This window comes from Triplophysa rosa, linkage group LG18 (genome assembly GCF_024868665.1).
Source record: "Triplophysa rosa linkage group LG18, Trosa_1v2, whole genome shotgun sequence".
Lineage (NCBI taxonomy): Eukaryota > Metazoa > Chordata > Actinopteri > Cypriniformes > Nemacheilidae > Triplophysa > Triplophysa rosa.
The window spans coordinates 1072032-1090891 of record NC_079907.1 but is presented as its reverse complement, the minus strand read 5'-3'; the positions used below and the strand labels follow the sequence as shown (position 1 = coordinate 1090891).

Genomic DNA, 18860 nt, shown 5'->3' with positions numbered 1-18860 from the left:
AACAAAAAGGTTAAATCTACAAAATCGAATTATAATTTGGTTCTTTAAGGTTCTAAAACAAAGTGATTTTTCAGAATCAGAAGGTTCTGTCTGCGTTTGACCTGTTCCAAAAATCCCCATTTACAAATTTCAGAAAATGTTGATATTGTACATTTACCATACATTTAGGGTCTCTGTCTTTTTCATGTATGAAAGAGATTTGTAACCCATATCATTTTTTCTATATGAAATGCAAAACCTTTGATGCTCAATATCTCGAAACTACTCAGAAGGCAGATAGAACCTTGTGATTCTAGGCGAACTGTTAAATGCTAATATCCATTTAATACAGTTAAAATTCTTCATAGTCTTTTATTTAAATCTAATATATCATGTGTGCATTAGCAGTAGAATATTACATGTTAGATAGTTTAAGGATATTTTAAAGGATTAACTTAACTACAGCGTAACGTTCGGAGACTTTTATTTTGACTGTTGTGTTGCGGCCATCTTGTGATTGATTTTGTCTTGTTATCGCTCTGTTCGCTTTAATATTTGGATATTATTGTAAATGTTGCACTGATTTGGACGGATCCGTATATTATTCCCATCACATTTCTGTCCGTCAATATGATCACGACAGAAGACGCGTCCGCGAGGAAGCGCGAGATCGAGGAGAAACTCAAACAGGTGCGTCAAAATCACAAGAATAATATCAGGAGAAATCCCGTGATCTCAGAGCGGATGTCATTCATCTGTCATAAACATTGATACACTGTTGTGGGTCAGCTGTCTATTGGTCTCATTTGTTGAGTTCAAATGTCACATAATTACATTGTAGCGGACGATCTGTCAGATTATATCATAGGCCTCAGATCAGTGACATAAACAAACACGCCCTAAACGCTTCGAGTAACGTATACATGATAACATATAGGAATTAACATATACATTATAACACGTATAAGGGTTAACATAGGGTAAACATATAAGTGATGACACATAGGTGTTAACGTATAGTTGTTAACTTAGAGAGTCAACGTATAAGTATTAAAGGAATAGTTCGCTCAAAAATGAAAATTCTTTCATAATTTACTCGCCCTCAGATTGTTCCAAACCTGTATACATTTCTTTGTTCTGTTGAACACAAAGGAATATATTTGTAAGAGTGTCAGTAACCAAACAGATCTCATCCCCCATTGACTTCCATTGGCAGTAAATGGGCGAACAAAGAAATTCATACAGGTTTGGAACAACCTGAGGGCGAGTAAATGATTACAGAATTTTACCTTTTAACATAATGTGGTCAACATAAAATGGTGTTAATATATATTACTATTAAAGTGCTACAACCTATTATAAATCTGTCTGTCATCCTTTGAAATTGCGCAGATACTTTTCTGTCTATGTGTCCTTTTTTAAAGATTGATTATTCTAATTTAAATGATAGTTTTAATGTAGCTTAAACTTTTCATTTACTTTTCTCAAATCAAACTTTCGCTCAGTGTGTTTAATGTGTCTGATCTACAGGAACAGGAAACACTGTCTTTCATTCGTGAAAGTCTAGAGAAAAGTGACCAGCTCACTAATGGAATGGTGAGATGTGATGCTTCATTTCAGTGCGTGTGTGCGCGCGTGTGCGTGTGTGTGTCCTTTCAATTGATGAGATGAAGGGTTGTGTTGACTTTAGGGTTAAGAATAGCTGTAACCCTGTGATTTGTAAATTATTCCGAATCTGTTTGACTCGAGTGAAGCAGAGCCTCTGTACGTCTGTGTTCCACAAGAAATGTGTATTATGATCTGTCCCGCCAAGCGTGGGTTGTTATGTAGTTCAACTGCGTTTGGATCTTTCGAAGGTGTCCATTCTGTCCTCGTTTGAGAGCCGTTTAATGCAGCTGGAGAACTCCATCATTCCAGTCCACAAACAAACGGAGAACCTGCAGAGACTTCAGGAGAACGTGGATAAAACTCTCTCCTGTCTGGATCACGTCATCAGCTATTACCACGTCGCCAAAGATACCGACAAGATCATCCGCGAGGGGTGAGTGGCGACCTGCCCTGGAACGAGATGCTGTGGTTTGAAATCAAGTACATTCTGATGTGATGTTCTGTTTCAGGCCGGCGGGTCGTCTGGACGAGTATCTGTCCTGCATCGCCAAGATCCAGAAAGCCGTGGAGTATTTTCAGGACAACAACCCCGACAGCCCAGAACTCAACACAGTGGTACATTTCTCATCCTCTTCTCACAGATCTTTCACTGTTCTTCCCCGTCACGTGTGCCGAGTGTTCTTCAGTGCCGGCCGTTGTGTTGCAGAAAGCTCGCTTTGAGAAAGGGAAGGAGCTGCTGGAGGCTGAGTTTCGCAGCCTGCTGACACGTTACAGTAAACCCGTGCCGCCCATTCTGATCCTGGATGCGATCGGAGGAGATGAGGACATGGAGGTGCAGGAAGACGTGACGCTGGACCACCTGCCCGAGGCCGTTCTGCAAGACATCATCTGCATCTCAGCCTGGCTGCTGGAGTATGGACGGAACCAAGGTACGCACTCGCACGCACACAAATGAGATGTTAAATGTTCAGAACCCGCCTCCTGTAACTGGAATCTCGTGTGTGTTTCTCTGCAGATTTCATGAACGTGTACTTTCAGGTCCGGTCCAGTCAGCTGGATCGCTCCATCAAGGGTTTGAAGGAGCACTTCCGTAAGAACAGCGCCACCTCTGCCATCCATTCCCCCGCCGTACAGGCCAAACGCAAGGAGACGCCCACTAAAAAAGCCCCCAAACGACCAGGTCAGTGACCCCTGACGTCACCACATCTCTGGGTTCCCCACGCTCTGATGACATCACTCCAAAGCTCATTTCTCCCTCACCCAGTGTGTGTTCTTACTAACGTGTCCTCCCCTCTCTTCTCTCCTCTGTATCACCCGTGTTTAATGATGTCAGTCTACATCCCAGGTAAAGTGTTCATCGCTGACGTGTCGATCGCTTGCTTCTGTTTGCAGGGGGGCGGCATCTTATCCAAACATGCACATAGCCATGCACAGAAACGGCTTAGATCATACATATTCAATATTAGCTTTTGCAAATTAATGATATTTATAGCTTACGCACACACACATTGGTCATAAAACAATATTTTTAACATTTTTTTATTTTATTCACACAACAATGGGTGACCATTGAAAAACAAGTTAAATAAATCACTAAAACATTCACAGTTTGCTTTATAAATTCATTATTTTCACGATTTAAAGGCCAGTTTATTTAAGAAAGCAGATCTTCAGCTTGGTTTATAAATCATGTATGAAGGTGGCCGATCTGATTTTTACCATCATTAAATTGAACCTCTGCTAAAAATCTCGGTATTATTAACACACACACACACACACACACACGCGATGAACATGTCAGTAGAGAAAGACAAGTGTCAGATAAGCATGTTTTTACATCACGGTTAAATCAAGAACTGTAATGTAGAGTTTTATTGATCTGTTTTGCGCGGGCTTCCGGTTGGGTTTCTGTTCTGTACGTGTGCTTCTGGGGTTTATATGTGGTGGGCAGTGAGAAAGGACACGGTATGATTTTCTCTAGCTTGACCAGTGAATGCATGAATACACACAGACACTCACTGCATGTCTCTTCTGCCTCCACCGGGAGGCGCTGTGTCTGTTCGGCCCTCACTAACACATAAACTCACATGTGTCATGTTCACACAATCACGTTTGATTCTAAAGAAAATGTGTCCTGCTTATTAATGTCTTATTAAAGGGGTCATATTATGACTGATGTTTTGAAATAAGAGAGTTTGTAGCGGAAGAACATACCATGTGTTTTAAAGCTCAAAATGACCTCCCCAGTTTAATTAATTTATTTATGAAGCAAACGTGTTCTGATCTTCCACAATTTTCTGCCACCTGAAGGTCGGTCTGTCCAGTCACAGAGCAGTAATTGTGTGGAAGTAGAATAGAAACAGATTTTTTCTACACGACAGAAGAACGATAAAAAGAGTTAAAGAGAGACTTTTACTTTGAAAGTGTTATGTGCCGTTTCTGACTGTCTTTGAAATCTCCTTCTGAAGAACATAAAAACCAGCAGCTTAAAGTGACCGTTCACCCAAAAATGAAAGTTCTGTCATCATTCACTCGCCCTCTTGTCGTTTCAAACCTTTATGACTTTCTTTCTTCCGTAGAACACAAAAGAAGATATTTTGAAGAAAGTTGGTAACGGAACAGCATTCACTTCTATTGTACGGACACAAAACCAGTGCTAGTGAATGGGGTCCAGTTAACAACATGTTTCAAAATATCTTCTTTTGTGTTCTGCGGAAAAAAGACACTTGAAACGACAAGAGGGTGAGTAAATGATGACAGAACTTTCATTTTTGGGTGAACTATCACTTTAAGCTGGCATAATAGATTGAGAGAGAGAGGCTGGCGAATGGGTTTCGAATAATTTTATTTGTTATACATTTCTGACCTAGAAGGATCTCAGGAAAAGTAAATAATAAAATAAGTGATATGACCCCTTTAAGAAACATTCATTTCTTGCATTTGACCATCTAACACATCTCACTTCTTCTTGACTTGTGTACGTGTGTTTTATGGGGAATGGACTTTGCGAGCATGTGATGTATTTGAGCATCTGTAATGCTGTAGTGTTGTTGACTGTATTAACATCACTGTTCATGTGTGATGAATTAACTGCTTGTTTTTTTCTGATGTTATGTTTGTGATGTTTATATGCACTGTGTGTGTGTGTGAGCCGGGGTCGTGGTCTCGGTGGGTTTCTCCGGGTGGATTCTGCAGTGGTTCTGTGCTGTCGGGTGATCAGGGTTTTAGACGTCTCCCCTCTTTCTCTACGTCACGGTCTCTTCCTCTGTTTCTGAAATACCTGCATCTGTCCCCCCTCTCTTTCTCTCTTCGGGTGTTGATGGGCGCAGGCACGATCCGTAAGGCTCAGAATCTGCTCAAACAATACTCTCAGCATGGCCTGGATGGAAAAAAGGGTTCTAACCTCACTCCTCTGGAAGGTAACGCACGCTGGCTTTCTGCTTCTTCACCCTTTTCTCCTTTGCCTGTGTTCATGAACTGCTGTCGGGTGAAACGGAAGCTTATGGGTCACAACAGTTTCGGCCTCAGCGGGGCGCTGCGAGATGGCCGTCGTGGTGGCAACTGCTCAGAGAACAAGCTGTTGTGACATCACTTTCCCCCATAAGTCTTTGCTTGGCTGGGTTTATTGACGCTCTTAAAGCACCACTAACATCCTGAAACACACACACACTCAGCCGTAACGCTCTGTCTGTCTGTGTGTGTGTGGGTGGGTGGGTGGGCTGGGGTTTCTTTGCTTTGTGGGCGGGGCGAGCTTGTTCAACACTCCCTCTGTAACCTGGGGTGAGTGACCCGGGTCATGTGACTATATCCTAAACAATCAGGTTTCGATCATGACCTGCGTGGGGTTAAGCACCTGTCTGATGACAAGCATGCGGCGGCTGCAGGTGAGTCTCAACTCAAAGATTCAAAATAGTTACTATAAAGTAAAACTGAATTCAACAACACAGAGTCATTTATGAATAATTCCCCCCTAAAAAAACGAGTGTATATAAAGTCAATAACATTTTTGGTCTTTTAAAAAAAACGTTACAACTCTAAAGAAAAAAATAGAAAAAATAAACTTTAGAATTAAGTACATAATAAAAAGGTAAAACTTAATTCAGTTTATTTTTCTTAACCCGTTGACCGATGTTTTTGTTTTGTTATAAGCATAAACTTTAATTTTAATATATTTTTTAGAAACCACAACTTAATGTCTTTTAAGTTAAAAGGTGAGCTATTTCTACTGGAGGATAAGACAAAAATATTAGAAATACATTTTTGCAGCGCAAATCGTTTTTTTTTTTGTAAACTAGTGATATTGAACTAATGATTTTCTAAGTAAACTTGAAGCTGAATTTATCATCATCAGTATTTGATCAAAACTCCTCACGTCTGGTTGTTGAAACGCATGTGTGTGTTTGTGTGTATCAGGGAAAGATGACGTGTTGGACGTTGAGATTGATTCCTACATTCACTGCATCAGCGCTTTTGTGAAGCTGGCTCAGAGCGAGTACGCCTTACTGACCGAGATCATTCCAGAACATCACCAGAAGAAGACCTTCGACTCGCTCATACAGGTCAGCGCTCATCATCTCTGTGTGCCTTTGCTCCTTTTGCATGTTTTATGGATCGATAGAATTAAATTGGACACGAATTTGAAACGCCCATGAGTGCAAGATGATGTCATCAACATTCTTCACCTGTAGTTTTAAATGCGTATATCCGCTACAAGTGTAGAACTACACAGACCTACAGAGAATAAAAACATCGGCTAAAAGTCTCAGAAGTTCAGCTCTATTGGTTTGTTGTGTACTGTGTGTGGTTGCAGGAGGCGTTGGATAATTTAATGTTGGAGGGCGATAACATCGTGTCAGCTGCACGCAGAGCCATCATGAGACACGATTATTCTGCCGTTCTCACTATCTTCCCCATCCTGAGACATCTCAAACAGACCAAGCCAGACTTTGATGCCACGCTACAGGTAGAGCAACTTTTCAGCTTGTTGTCATAGATGCTATACAGTTAACATTTATAAACTCGCACATGTCAAACCTGCTGAAAGATGGTCGGGAATGATGTTGTGATGTCATATCCTGTGTTGTTTCGCAGGGAACGGCCGCCAGCACCAAGAACAAACTCCCGGCACTCATCACTTCCATGGAGACCATCGGAGCTAAAGCGCTGGAGGAGTTTGCTGACAGCATTAAGGTACAACACAAGATCCTGGGTTCAAACTTCAGAGGGAGAGAAGTGATAAAACACCAATCTTTAATTCAGTGTAACACAAAAGAAGATATTTTGAGAAATGTCTCAGTGGTCCATACAATGGAAGTGAATGGGGTTCAGTGTTGTTTGATTACCAACATTCTTCAAAATATTTTCTTTTGTGTTCTGCCGAAGAAAGAACCTCGCACAGGTTTGACATCATTTTCATTTATTAGTGTACTGTCCCTTTAATGCGTTTGTGTTCGGGCGTCCGCATAATGTTGGTCATGTGTTCATGAAATATAATGTTTGTATGGTTTTATAATTCATTATTTTTCATTTCATATGTGTATGGCAGTGATATGTGTGTGTTGTGACACTTAATTCCTCATGATGCCTTGACAATGTGACGGTGATTCTGGAATGATTTATGTTACATTAACGAAAAATGTTCCGTCCCAACAGAATGATCCGGATAAAGAATACAACATGCCAAAAGATGGAACCGTACATGAGCTGACAAGCAATGTAAGATCACTTCACTTCATACGGTCTGAAAACACTCGGACTCTGGTTTGCTTGGAACGCTGTTAAAGAATAGTTGTCAAATAGCCCCTAGGAATCATTTACATGTGCTAACTGTACCAAACAACATGCAGATCACTTCACCTAAAGAACTGAGATTGTGGAAGTCCAGATGAGCTCATACACATGTCAAAATCATGTATTCAAATGCCGTTCATCTCTGAGCTGTTAGATAAATTGTGTGTTTGGGTCTGCAGGCCATTCTCTTCTTACAGCAGCTGTTGGATTTTCAGGAGACGGCCGGAGCGATGTTAGCCTCACAGGGTACAACTACACACACATTACAGTACACACCTCTGTGATCTCTGTCAAGTCCTGTAAACAAGTATTCATAAAGACAACTGATCGGTCATGTTGGTGACGTTTATTCTGTGGGTGATGTCCAGAAGAACGCTTTATATTTTTATCACATTGAAACAAACCGTCTCAAGATGTCCATCCTCACCTGTTCTCTCCTCTGCTCATCTTTGTCTGCCGTGTTGTGACTTTCTTCTTGCTTTCATAATTTACACAAAGTTGCATGAAGAAACTATCCTGAGATCAGGCTTAGTGTTTTAAAGAGTACATAACGTGAGATCATGAAAATGACATTTCGTGCAGTGTGTAATGTTGCCGTGTTTGAAAGTAAGCAGTCTGCCAAGTTGTAAATCCGAAGGTGAATGAATAACAAAGTTATCGGCTTGGGAAAAAAAGGGAGTCGACTCTGAATCGCGCAAACGAGTCGTCCCGAGTCCGATTCGCCGGGGATTTACGTCACTACATATAGTCCCCGCCTACGTTTAGCTAGGACTGCCCGCGAAAACTTCACTCTTCTCCCCCAAACACTGTTGCTCGTGAGCCTCATTCACGGTAGACCAATCACAGCAGACTAGACCATCTGACCAATCACATCAGACTAGGCTAGCGGAAAGGAGGGGATTAGACGGATGAATGGTGGAACGAATCATTTGAGAGTCAGTCAAGAAGTGAAGTAAGAATAACTGCCTATCATAACGAAATAATAGTGTTTTTACACCTTCTATGCACATAAACTTGTTGTTGGACACTCCATTAACCAAAGTAGGACCTTAAAAATCCCTAGTTATGTACTCTTTAAAACAAATTCAACTGCTTTTATGCACTTCTGGGCTGTTGCTTTTTTTACTTAGAGGGACAGTTCACCCAAAAATGAAAATTCTGTCATCATGTACTCACCTTCGATTTGTTCCAAATCTGTATAAATTCCTTCGTTCTGATGAACACAGAGAAAGATATTTGGAAGAATGCTTATAACCAGACAGATCTTGCTCCCCATTGACTCCCATAGTAGGAAAAAAACAATGGTATTCAAAAGTGCCCCAAAACTGTTTGCTGTCCTACATTCTTCAAAATATCTTCTTTTTTTGTTCAACAAGTTCAACAGAACCAAAAATGATCAAGTAATTTTTCCTACTATGGGAGTCAATGGGGGGAAAGATCTGTCTGCTTATAAGCATTCTTTCAAATATCTTTCTCTGTGTTCATGAGAACAAAGACATTTATACAGATTTGAAACAACTCGAAGGTGAGTAAATGATGACAGAATTTTCATTTTGGATGATGTATACCTTTAAATCTTTTTCTGCCCCTATGCAAAAAGTACAGGTTTTGTGCCCCAGCAGCTCTACTTTTTTTATTGTTCTGTTATTTTAACTTTGTAATAAATACTTTAAAAAGCACTTCGTTTACGTAAAGAAAACTTTGCTCATCCAAGAGGTTGAACTCATTTTAATATGAGCTGTTCTATTTCTGTTGACTTTTTTTAGCCTTGTCACCAGAACTTAGTTCCAGTTCTGTATTTTGCATTACTCTTGTAGCCAGACAGGATTGAAATCATGAAAACATGCATATGATGTTGCATGAATATTTAAATCTGCTTTGTGTATTCAACCCCTTTCTGTATCACAGGTGTGCATGTCACCTGCAGCCCCTCCCACATGTTCATAAACCCCGCCCACTCACCACAGCCCCTCTGTCACTCCTCCACGCTGGCTGCCTATTAGATGTTCATCTCTTCACTAACAAAAACTGTTTTAACTTCTTGCCCTCTGCTTCTCTCTCTCTTCTGCTTGGCTTCTGTCCTGTAGTTCTCGGGGACACTTACAATATTCCTTTAGACCCCCGAGGTAAGCGGCCGTGTAGATGGATGCAGTTAGACTCTTAGCTGACGAACAAAGATGATGCATGTGTTGTGTGTTAGTTATGTTCAAATACAAATGATCGTTCACGTGCTAACGAACTGAATGTGTTTCATGAAGGATTCAAATCTTACAGCGAGTGAAAACTGATGCGTGTTTCTTGTTTTTAGAGAGCAGTTCATCCGCCAGCAGCTACAGTTCAGAATTCAGCCGAAGACTTCTGAGCACATATATCTGTAAGACACACACACACACACACACACACACACATGTCGAGTTATGCTCAAATCTCTGCTTTGACTATTGGTCATTAAAAACAGATCATCATTTATTCCTCATCATGTTGTTTACGTCCTGTATGTGAGTCTTTCTTCAGTGTAACACAAAAGAAGATATTTTGAGAAATGTCTCAGTGGTGTAGTGTCCATACAATGTAAGTCAATGGTGTTCAGTGTTGTTTGGTTATCAACATTCTTCAAAATGTCTTCTTTTGTGTTCTGAAGAAGAAAGAAACTCACACAGGTTTGACATGAGAACGTGAAAATCATTTATCAGTGTTCTGTCCCTTTAATGCATTTGTGTTCGGGTGTCCGCATAATGCTCATGGAGTAGAATGTTTGTATTGTTTTATAATTCATTATTTTTCATTTCATATTTTCTATGGCAGTAATGTGTGTGTATTATGTTCACAGATAAAGTCCTGGGTAACCTTCAGCTGAATTTGTCGAACAAAGCGAAAGTGTATGAAGATCCAGCGCTGCGAGCCATCTTCCTTCATAACAACTACAATTACATCCTGAAGTCTCTGGAGAAGTGAGCGTTCACGTGAAATACAGTTCACATTGCTGCGTGGTTAATGATTTTATAAAGACCTCACTAGAACTCAAACATCGTCAAATCTTGTATTTTCATCACGTCTGGTGCCGTGCACATTTTTCTTTGAGGATTAGCTGTAGTGTTAGGGGTTAGTAAATATCAGCAGCCTGATATAAAACCTATGAAATGACTTCATTTGTGTTGTGCAGGTCTGAGCTGATTCAGTTGGTTGCTGTGACTCACAAGCGTGTGGAGAGTTCGTACCGTGAGCTCATCGAGCAGGAGATTCAGAATTACCAGCGCAGGTATATTCACCTGCAGACGTCTGATCTCAAACACATCGTGTGATTCATCACTTACTGACCTTATGATCTTTATTCACACACAGCTGGTGTAAGGTCACAGAGCATCTGACAGAGAAAAATGTACCTGCGCTCATGCCTGGGACCAAGGTAAGAAGAGGACACACACACACACACACACACACACACACACACAAATAACCACTTGCTTGAAGGGGATCGGATCTGTTGTTAAAATGTTTTCTTTAGGGTGGCGTTAAATAATCCTCATGTAACTCTGACCTCTTGTGTAACAGCTTAAAGACAAGGAACGCCAAATCATCAAGGACAAATTCAAGGTATGACAGACATGTTTCAGGTCATATCAGTGTTTTAAAGCCGTATAAAATGACACGTTTTGGAGGAATCGACTTCTGGGTGTCTTGACACACAATCTTTTCTTTCAAATAAACAAACATTTGTAATGCTTCATGAATGTCGTCGTTCAAAAGATTTTATCGAGAAAAAGTATTAGAGTGTGTATGTTTGTGTGTTCAGGGCTTTAATGACGGTCTGGAGGAACTGTGTAAGATTCAGAAGGTCTGGGCCGTTCCTGATAAAGAACAACGGGATGCTATCAGACACGCTCAGAAGAGAGTCGTATCAGACGCTTATAAAGCCTTTCTGCAGCGGTGAGACATACTTCAACAAATCTCCCAACAATCCCTGCGATGCGGTTTCTTGTTAAATACATTTATTTCTATTGTTGGGAAGTCTTTAAAGTTCTGTAGCACCTCTCAAACGTCTCCATCATTCAGGATGTCCCCGTTTGTTTTTACAGATGCGCAAACATATCCTTCACCAAAAATCCAGAGAAATATCACAGATACACTCCAGAGCAGGTGGGGGACATGATTGACAAGCTCTTTGACACCTCTGCCTAAGCCACGCCCACACCTTCACCATAGCAACAGACCTTCTGCTTCTGCACACTACCCAACTGGAAATGTATTGTTCCTGTTTTGTATGAACAGAATTATTTATGTATGTCTCTTTTTGAGGATGTGACGGATATAAATAAATATGAACGATTCTTCGAAATTCCTGTCATTTTTCTCAAGTGCTGCGTTTCTGGAAACATCACGGCACACTCTCAGAAATATGATGTCACATCCTGCAAGATGATGTCATTAAGAAACTAGTTAACATAAAAATGATATTGTTAAAAACTATCAGTGTACTGTAAAGTAACACCAAGGATATAGAAGGAACCTATAAATTGATTCAAAAAAGGGACGCTTGGAATAATTCATCCATTACCTGTGGATGTGGCACATTTTGGGATTTTGTTCAAACTTGTGCCATGTGATTGGCTGAATGTCTGATCTGTAGTTAATCCGTGTCTCTGAGTAAGATGCACATCACAATGAATCTGAAACTAAAATGATTCAGAATGATTTCAGTCGGTGACTTTCTTTTAAAGCGGCCTCGAAAAGTGACCCATGACTCCGAAGAAACACTTTTCTGAAGCCGATCAGTTGAACTGATCTCAGTGTGATGTTTGTCAGAGTCAAGTCTGCTTTATTGTCAATGCTGCCACATGTACAGTACATACATATGGAGTTGCATTCCTCTCACACCCCTGGTGGAAGGACCTGCGGATGAGGTCAGAGTTCAGTGGTGCATGGGGCAGGGTCGGTGGATGAAACTCTCTTTTAGTCTGCTGGTCCTGGCCTGGAGACTCCGCAGTCTCCTCCGCGATGGCAGCAGCCCGAAGAAGCTGTGTGTCGGGTGGGTGGGATCACCAGCAATGCAGAGGGCTTTGCGGGTGAGACGGGTTCCATAAATGACCTGGAGGGAGGGGAGAGAGACACCAATGATCTTCTTAGCTGCTCTCACTATGCGTTGGAGGGTCTTTCAGCAGGAGGCGTTGCAGGCGCCATACCTCACAGTGATGCAGGTGGTCAGAATGCTGTCAATGGTGCCTCTGTAGAAGGTGCACACGATGGGCGCTGGGGCTCTTTCTTGGCCAGTGCTGCGGTGTTGTTAGTCCAGGAGAGATCCTCAGTGATGTGCACCCGCAGGAACGTGGTGCTGCTCACTCTCTCCACAGTCGCACCATTGACGTCAGAGGAGCATGCTGAGTGCGTACTCTCCTGAAGTCAACAACAATCTCCTTCGTCTTCTCCACATTCAGAGAGAGATTGTTGTCACTGCACCACCTGGCCAGGTGTCTCACCTCGCTCCTGTAGTTCATCTCATCTCTGTTGCTAATGAGACCCACCACAGTCGTGTCGTCCGCAAACTTGATGAAGAGGTTGGAGTCGTGTGACTGTGTGCAGTCGTGGGTCAGCAGGGTGAAGAGAAGGGGGCTAAGCACACGTCCTTGGGGGGCCCCCGTGTTCAGTGTGATGGTACTGGATGTGTTACTGCCCACCCGTACCACCTGAGGTCTCCCCGTCAGGAAATCCAACAGCCAGTTGCACATCGAAGTGTTTATTTGCGAGTGTTTGTGTTTATTTACCAATTTGCGAGTGTGCTGTTGAGGGATGATTGTGTTAAATGCTGAACTGAAGTCTATGAACAGCATTCTGAAGTACGAGTCCTTTTTGTCCAGATGAGTGAGTGCAGCGTGGAGGGCAGTGGCGATGGCATCATCGGTCGAGCGCTTGGACCGATATGCAAATTGGAAGGGGTCCAGGGAGGGGGGAGGACAGACTTGATGTTGTGCATGACTAACCGTTCAAAGCACTTCATGAGAATAGGAATAAGTGCAACTGGACGGTAGTCATGGAAGCAGGATGGAGATGACTTCTTTGGAACTGGAATGATGGTGGTAGCATTGAAGCATGTGGGGACAACAGCCTGTTTATTCATCCTGTGTGTTTTGCACGTGTCAGGGATGATTAATAGTGTTCCGGTTCCGTCAGATGGGTGTGGTGTTTTTAACCACATCACCTTTAACATTAATCACTGACCTACAAACTCACGTGATTTTCTGCATTGATTTCTCTATAATGGGTCTATCGTGCACTTTATCCAGCTCTCGAACTCATACAGACCGAGTTACAGGCATGCAGTCATGGAATACTCCTTAAACCGAGACCCAGTGGATTTCTTACCACAATCTAATTCACTTTAACTGTGTCCGTGTGCACAGCTGAGTATTTCAGAATGTGAAGGAATGTTTTGCAGATGTTCCTGTGCCCGGAATGAAGGCTCGCTGCCTCCGCAATACTTTAGAAAATCCAAATGTGGAAATTCAAAGAAATTTGAATCATTATTAATATGATTCATTTGTCTAGTGTTGTGTGAAGCGGTTGTGTGTTTGTCCCACCAGCCCCACAAACCTCTTTCAGCCAATCACAGGAGACTCACATGCTTTATATAGGGAGTGTTGAGCTCCATCAGAATCAAACAGAAGACACACACAAACACGGTGAAAAGCGTTTACCTGCCCGATCTGCACATCAGGTGAGCTGGTTTCTGACTTCTGATTTTGTTCTTCATAGTGAGAAAATGATTTTGTGAAAAGCAAGCAAAGCAAACGGATGTGATGTCTTGACATGTCAGGCAGAGAGCTGACATTATATACGCTTCATCTAAACCTCTTTTAAATGACAAGCTTCTAATACTTGAATCATGATTTTTATGCGGTTTTCATATTAATTCAGAGACTAGATGCTACAGTATATTCATGAATTTATTTCAGTCAAAAAAAAAATGAAATTGCATCTAACATTAGTAAAGTCCTGATGTGGAAAACTGATTGTCATTTATTCATTTATGCTTTGTAATCGTTTCAGGAAATATCAAATCGAATGACTGAAAGAGGGTGAGAGAGAGAAAGAGAGATGGCCAGATTCTTTATGTTGAGTTTGATTCTTGTTCTGTCAGCGATCACAGTTTGTGTAAGTATTTTATAAATGCATTTTTAACTTGGAGATCTAATGATCTGATGGGATAGTATAAACATTATTTAAAGCTCTCTCATTTGTAAATCACTTTGAATAAAAGAATCTGATAAATGAATAAAAGTAAATAGTTCATGTAAACAGATACAAACAGATTTGACTTTATTTTGTCCTGCAGAGAGCACAAAAAATCCATTATAGCCATCACCACACAAAACCAGGTACAGAAACTTTACCTTCTAACACACACACACACACACACACACACACACACAATCTCAGTTTGAACTTAATCTCAGATGTTTCTCTTAAAGCTGCTCAGGAAAAATACAATTTAGATTTGTGTAAATCTGATGAGTTGATATTGAGATCTTCAATCATATTGACACATTTGATCACAGATGAGACAAATCTGATCTCAGTTTGACACACTGTTGACATCTCTTCTCAAACTCTCATGACAGACACATTTGTCAGATTTCTGACTCTTTTTCTCAGTTAAAATATCTGAGATATGGGATCTCATTTGTCATTTCTCTCTCCGATCCGGTTCTGTTGGGGTTCTGCAGATGTTGGGTGTCTGAACGGAGGAAGGTCTGTGTCTTTACACTCAGGTTTCACATTCTGTCTCTGTCCTGACGGCTATATGGGCTCCAGCTGTGAGAAAGGCACGTGTTGTTAATGTTAGTTTGTTGTCGTTTCTTATCTGTCGTTTGTGTTCATGTTTATTCTGTTGATGTTCACTGATAGAAGATTCTGACTCTTGCCTGGATGGAAACGGGGAGCTGTACCGGGGCTCAGTGTCTCAGTCGGAGACAGGGCGAGAATGTCTGCCGTGGAACTCAAAACGCTTGCATGCGATCAGAGGACATGACAGACATCTTCACCTGCGACACAACAAATGCAGGCAGGTCTAACAGTTCAAATCACACAAAAAACATCACAACACAAGAAACAAGAAAAGAAAACGACGAACCTGACAGGATCATTCATTACTCCTACACAAACGCGCTTTGTACAACATTTTCAATAGGACAAGAAAAATGTTATCTGTTGATCAAGTCCAGACCTGACGATCCAAACACAGCTGCTGAAATGGTTTTTCAGTGGCATTCATGCAGATCTGAATTCCTTCATAAAGGATGCATTCAGTTTTTATATCGTCTTGGAAACTTCCATAACATATTTGATTCCATTCCAACAGAAACCCAGACCACAGCTCTAAACCCTGGTGCTACGTCCAGACACGATTTGGGATTATAGAAGAAGACTGTGACATTCCTCGCTGTACAAACCACGGTACTGAATTCTGTCTTTGCAGTTATCTTATCTGTATGAATGTTGCGCAATATGACGTATTAAATGTGTTTGTTTATATTGACAGGTGCTGATGTCTCTCCCGTCAGACCAACAGTTTCACAGTCAGGTGAGAATTATTTTTGACCTTAAGTTAACATAAAATCATTAAAATACACCTCTATATAATGCAAGCACATGCTTTTTAAAACTTCTTAACATTCATTTAAATATTGGAGAGTAACGTTTTCTGTACTGTAAACTAGAATTAGTGTTATTGTAAAAACAAGAATTTAGTAATTAAGTATAGGATACTTAAGCAAAATTCAAGTATATTTCTCAAGCATGCTTATAATTGGCCCACTTTTTCGTTTATAGAAGTGTGCTTATAGAAGTGTGGTATATTTAAAGTTTCTGTTTCTGAGGAGTACACAAAGTATATTTCTGAGAAGCAAAGTTACTATACTTTAAAACAAAAACTATTAAACATTTTGTTAATTAAAATCAAATGAAATTTTGGCTCATGTAGGGCTGTTCAACGATTAATCGTGATTAATTGCATTCAGAAGAAAGTTTGTGTTCATACTACATGTCTACAGATACATGTCTGTCTACTGTGCATATTTATTTAGTATTTATAAAGACATATACATACATGTATATATTTAAGAAAATTATTATATATATATATATACATATACATTTTCTGGATGCGATTAATCGTTGAACAGCCCTAGGCCCAAGTATTATTTGAAAATCTGTAACCAAACGAAAATGAGAAGTGTTGTCTCAGCTAAAATAAGTGAAGGCACTAAAATGATTAACTAAAACAATTAAAGTACATATGTAACCAAATTTCTAAAAACTCAAGTGAAACAAACATGAAAACCAAATAAAATCTACTTCAAAGTATTAATAAAACTACAACAAAAGCTACAAAAAGTCCATAAAAAGTAGACTGAAATTTGTATGCCATCAACACACTTAAATAAACCTTGTGTATTTCCTGCCATGTGATTGACAGGTGTCATTTAAATATTTTCAGATTTGCAGTGTGGTGTGAAGGAGGAGAGCGTCATGAAGGTGGTGGGCGGGGCTTTGAGTACAGTACAGCGCCACCCCTGGATGGCTGCGGTGTTTACACGGAGGTCTCAGAGTCAGACTCCAGTGTTCATGTGTGGCGGGAGTCTCATCTCGCCCTGCTGGGTCCTAACGGCCGCACACTGCTTTCCTCGTGGGTCAGTACACAAACACCTGATGGATGTGTGTGCGTGCGTGCGTGTGTGTGTGTACGCATTCATCTTCTTGTGTGTGTTTGCAGCTCTCGAACGAATAAGAATCAACTGTCAGTGTTTCTGGGGAAGAACACAATAAATGAGACGGACCTGCAGAGAGAGCAGAAGTTCAGAGTCTCTGAGGTCATCATCCACGAACACTTTGACAACACAGACGGCAACTTCAACAATGACATCGGTAAACAAAAGACAAACTACGCACACGTTTAAATTCCACTTATGTCGAAAAAAAACAATACAAACTATCAGAGAAATCATGCCCGGTTGAAAGAAACAGCATATGCTGCTTTGGTATGTTTTGATGCTGGTTTGCGCTGGTTATGTGCTGGGTCAAACCAGCATAAAAACATACCTAACCCAGCATATATGCTGGTTTTTTCAACAGGGTGGGAATTGCAATGGTTTTAATGGTGTTTGTAATGGAAACCATTAAGAATGTTCCATGTGAAGCATACTTTTGTGTGTTTTTAGCGTTGTTGAAGATTCACAGTTCTAATGGTGAATGTGCTCGAGAGTCCCGCTCGGTGAAGCCGGTTTGCATCCCTGATCCTGAACTCTCGCTCGATGACGGGACGTCCTGTGATGTCACCGGATACGGCAAAGAGAGAGAAGGTACAGCAGTGTGTGTGTTGTGTGTCATTTCTGTCTCCACAAGTGAAGAGTTACATAACAATAGTGTGTGTCGTGCAGGGTCGTGGCATTACTCTCGCCATCTCAGAGAAGCAAAGGTGGATGTGTTGTCACATGATTTGTGCTCCAGTAAAACATACTACGGCAACATGATGACCGACAACATGCTGTGTGCCGGGAGTAAAGACTGGAGCACTGACACCTGTAAGGTGAGAAAAACACAAATTACACACAAAAAAACAACTTTATTATTTCTTCATGCATTAGGAAATATATCAAAACTTCAAACTAAAAATCTCAAATTTACCATAGCGTGAAATGACGACAAGCTTCCCCAAAATAATTTGATGTTTAGTTGAATATGAATAGCTATATATTCAACTATATAATCTCATTTCATTGCCTATTTATTTATTTAAGTGTCTTATAAGTGACCAAAAATGAATTATTGCTCGTTTCTATCACTAATCTGATGTTTTGACTCTTTCAGGGTGACTCCGGCGGGCCGCTGGTGTGTGCGGTCGGTGGTCGTGCGTTCCAGTATGGTGTGGTGAGCTGGGGTGAGGGATGTTCTAGAGAGCTCCGTCCTGGCGTTTATACAAAAGTGAGCAACTACTACCACTGGATTCAGGAGAAAACCGGCCTGTCGTCCCTCACAGCGACGTCTGCTCACCTGTGAACCTCGTTCACACACCTGTACCTGAGGCTGGGTGTCTGAACGAGAACATTCCCAAAGTCATAGACACCAGTTTACAATTCTGAGCCTTTACAATCAGTCAACTAAGACCAAATGTGTATAAATAGCTCACTGGAGTTCAAATTTACAGTAACACTTTTGATATTTATTATTTTGTTATTTTATAACTTTTTAGGCTTTGGTGGTGACATTGGTGATTTACAAATCAGAATTGCTGATTAATCTGACAATCATTTGGTCATTTTGAGATTATGGCCAATAAACTGTGTGGACCAGTGTGGTTTTTCCACACAGACAAGCGTGTTAATAGCCAACATGGATAACTATTCCTGTTTTTCTTTGGCGTTTTAATAAATATCGGGGTGGCTTAAGCCTAGTCCCAGACTAATTTGGATGTTAGAGGATCGAAAACAACT

At 40.9% G+C, this 18860-nt stretch overlaps 2 protein-coding genes across 8 annotated transcripts; both read left to right on the top strand.

Moving 5' to 3' along the window:
- Positions 1 to 468: 468 nt before the first annotated feature.
- Positions 469 to 11713, top strand: exoc7 (exocyst complex component 7). 6 transcript variants are annotated; one of them, XM_057358147.1, is made up of 21 exons: positions 469 to 669; positions 1510 to 1575; positions 1836 to 2020; positions 2097 to 2202; positions 2294 to 2516; positions 2603 to 2767; positions 2921 to 2932; positions 5409 to 5471; positions 6001 to 6146; positions 6398 to 6550; positions 6679 to 6777; positions 7240 to 7302; positions 7557 to 7623; positions 9465 to 9503; positions 9686 to 9751; positions 10208 to 10328; positions 10541 to 10636; positions 10720 to 10783; positions 10930 to 10971; positions 11171 to 11304; positions 11454 to 11713. In XM_057358147.1, the coding sequence occupies exons 1-21, from the start codon at positions 610 to 612 to the stop codon at positions 11554 to 11556; spliced, it is 2073 nt and encodes a 690-aa protein (XP_057214130.1). In that variant the 5' UTR covers positions 469 to 609; the 3' UTR covers positions 11557 to 11713. The 6 variants fall into 6 exon arrangements, with proteins under 6 accessions (XP_057214130.1, XP_057214128.1, XP_057214129.1 ...); XM_057358145.1 differs by lacking the exon at positions 5409 to 5471 and adding an exon at positions 4917 to 5006; XM_057358146.1 differs by lacking the exons at positions 2921 to 2932; positions 5409 to 5471 and adding an exon at positions 4917 to 5006.
- A 2266-nt stretch (positions 11714 to 13979) lies between these two features.
- plaub (plasminogen activator, urokinase b) lies at positions 13980 to 18860 on the top strand. 2 transcript variants are annotated; one of them, XM_057358151.1, is made up of 12 exons: positions 13980 to 14086; positions 14419 to 14523; positions 14705 to 14747; positions 15096 to 15194; positions 15277 to 15433; positions 15731 to 15825; positions 15911 to 15952; positions 16868 to 17060; positions 17144 to 17295; positions 17589 to 17729; positions 17808 to 17956; positions 18238 to 18860. In XM_057358151.1, exons 2-12 carry the CDS (start codon positions 14467 to 14469, stop codon positions 18424 to 18426), a joined length of 1317 nt encoding a protein of 438 aa, XP_057214134.1. In that variant the 5' UTR covers positions 13980 to 14086; positions 14419 to 14466; the 3' UTR covers positions 18427 to 18860. The 2 variants fall into 2 exon arrangements, with proteins under 2 accessions (XP_057214134.1, XP_057214135.1); XM_057358152.1 differs by lacking the exon at positions 13980 to 14086 and having other exon boundaries at positions 15280 to 15433.

Coding starts and splice junctions, on each gene's coding strand:
- exoc7 (XM_057358145.1), top strand. CDS start 610: ATGATCACGACAGAAGACGCGTCCGCGAGGAAGCGCGAGATCGAGGAG. Junction 5,007..6,000: donor TAACCTCACTCCTCTGGAAG/GTAACGCACGCT, acceptor TGTGTGTATCAG/GGAAAGATGACGTGTTGGAC. Junction 11,305..11,453: donor TATAAAGCCTTTCTGCAGCG/GTGAGACATACT, acceptor TTGTTTTTACAG/ATGCGCAAACATATCCTTCA.
- plaub (XM_057358151.1), top strand. CDS start 14,467: ATGGCCAGATTCTTTATGTTGAGTTTGATTCTTGTTCTGTCAGCGATC. Junction 15,826..15,910: donor TCCTCGCTGTACAAACCACG/GTACTGAATTCT, acceptor TTATATTGACAG/GTGCTGATGTCTCTCCCGTC. Junction 17,957..18,237: donor GGAGCACTGACACCTGTAAG/GTGAGAAAAACA, acceptor TGACTCTTTCAG/GGTGACTCCGGCGGGCCGCT.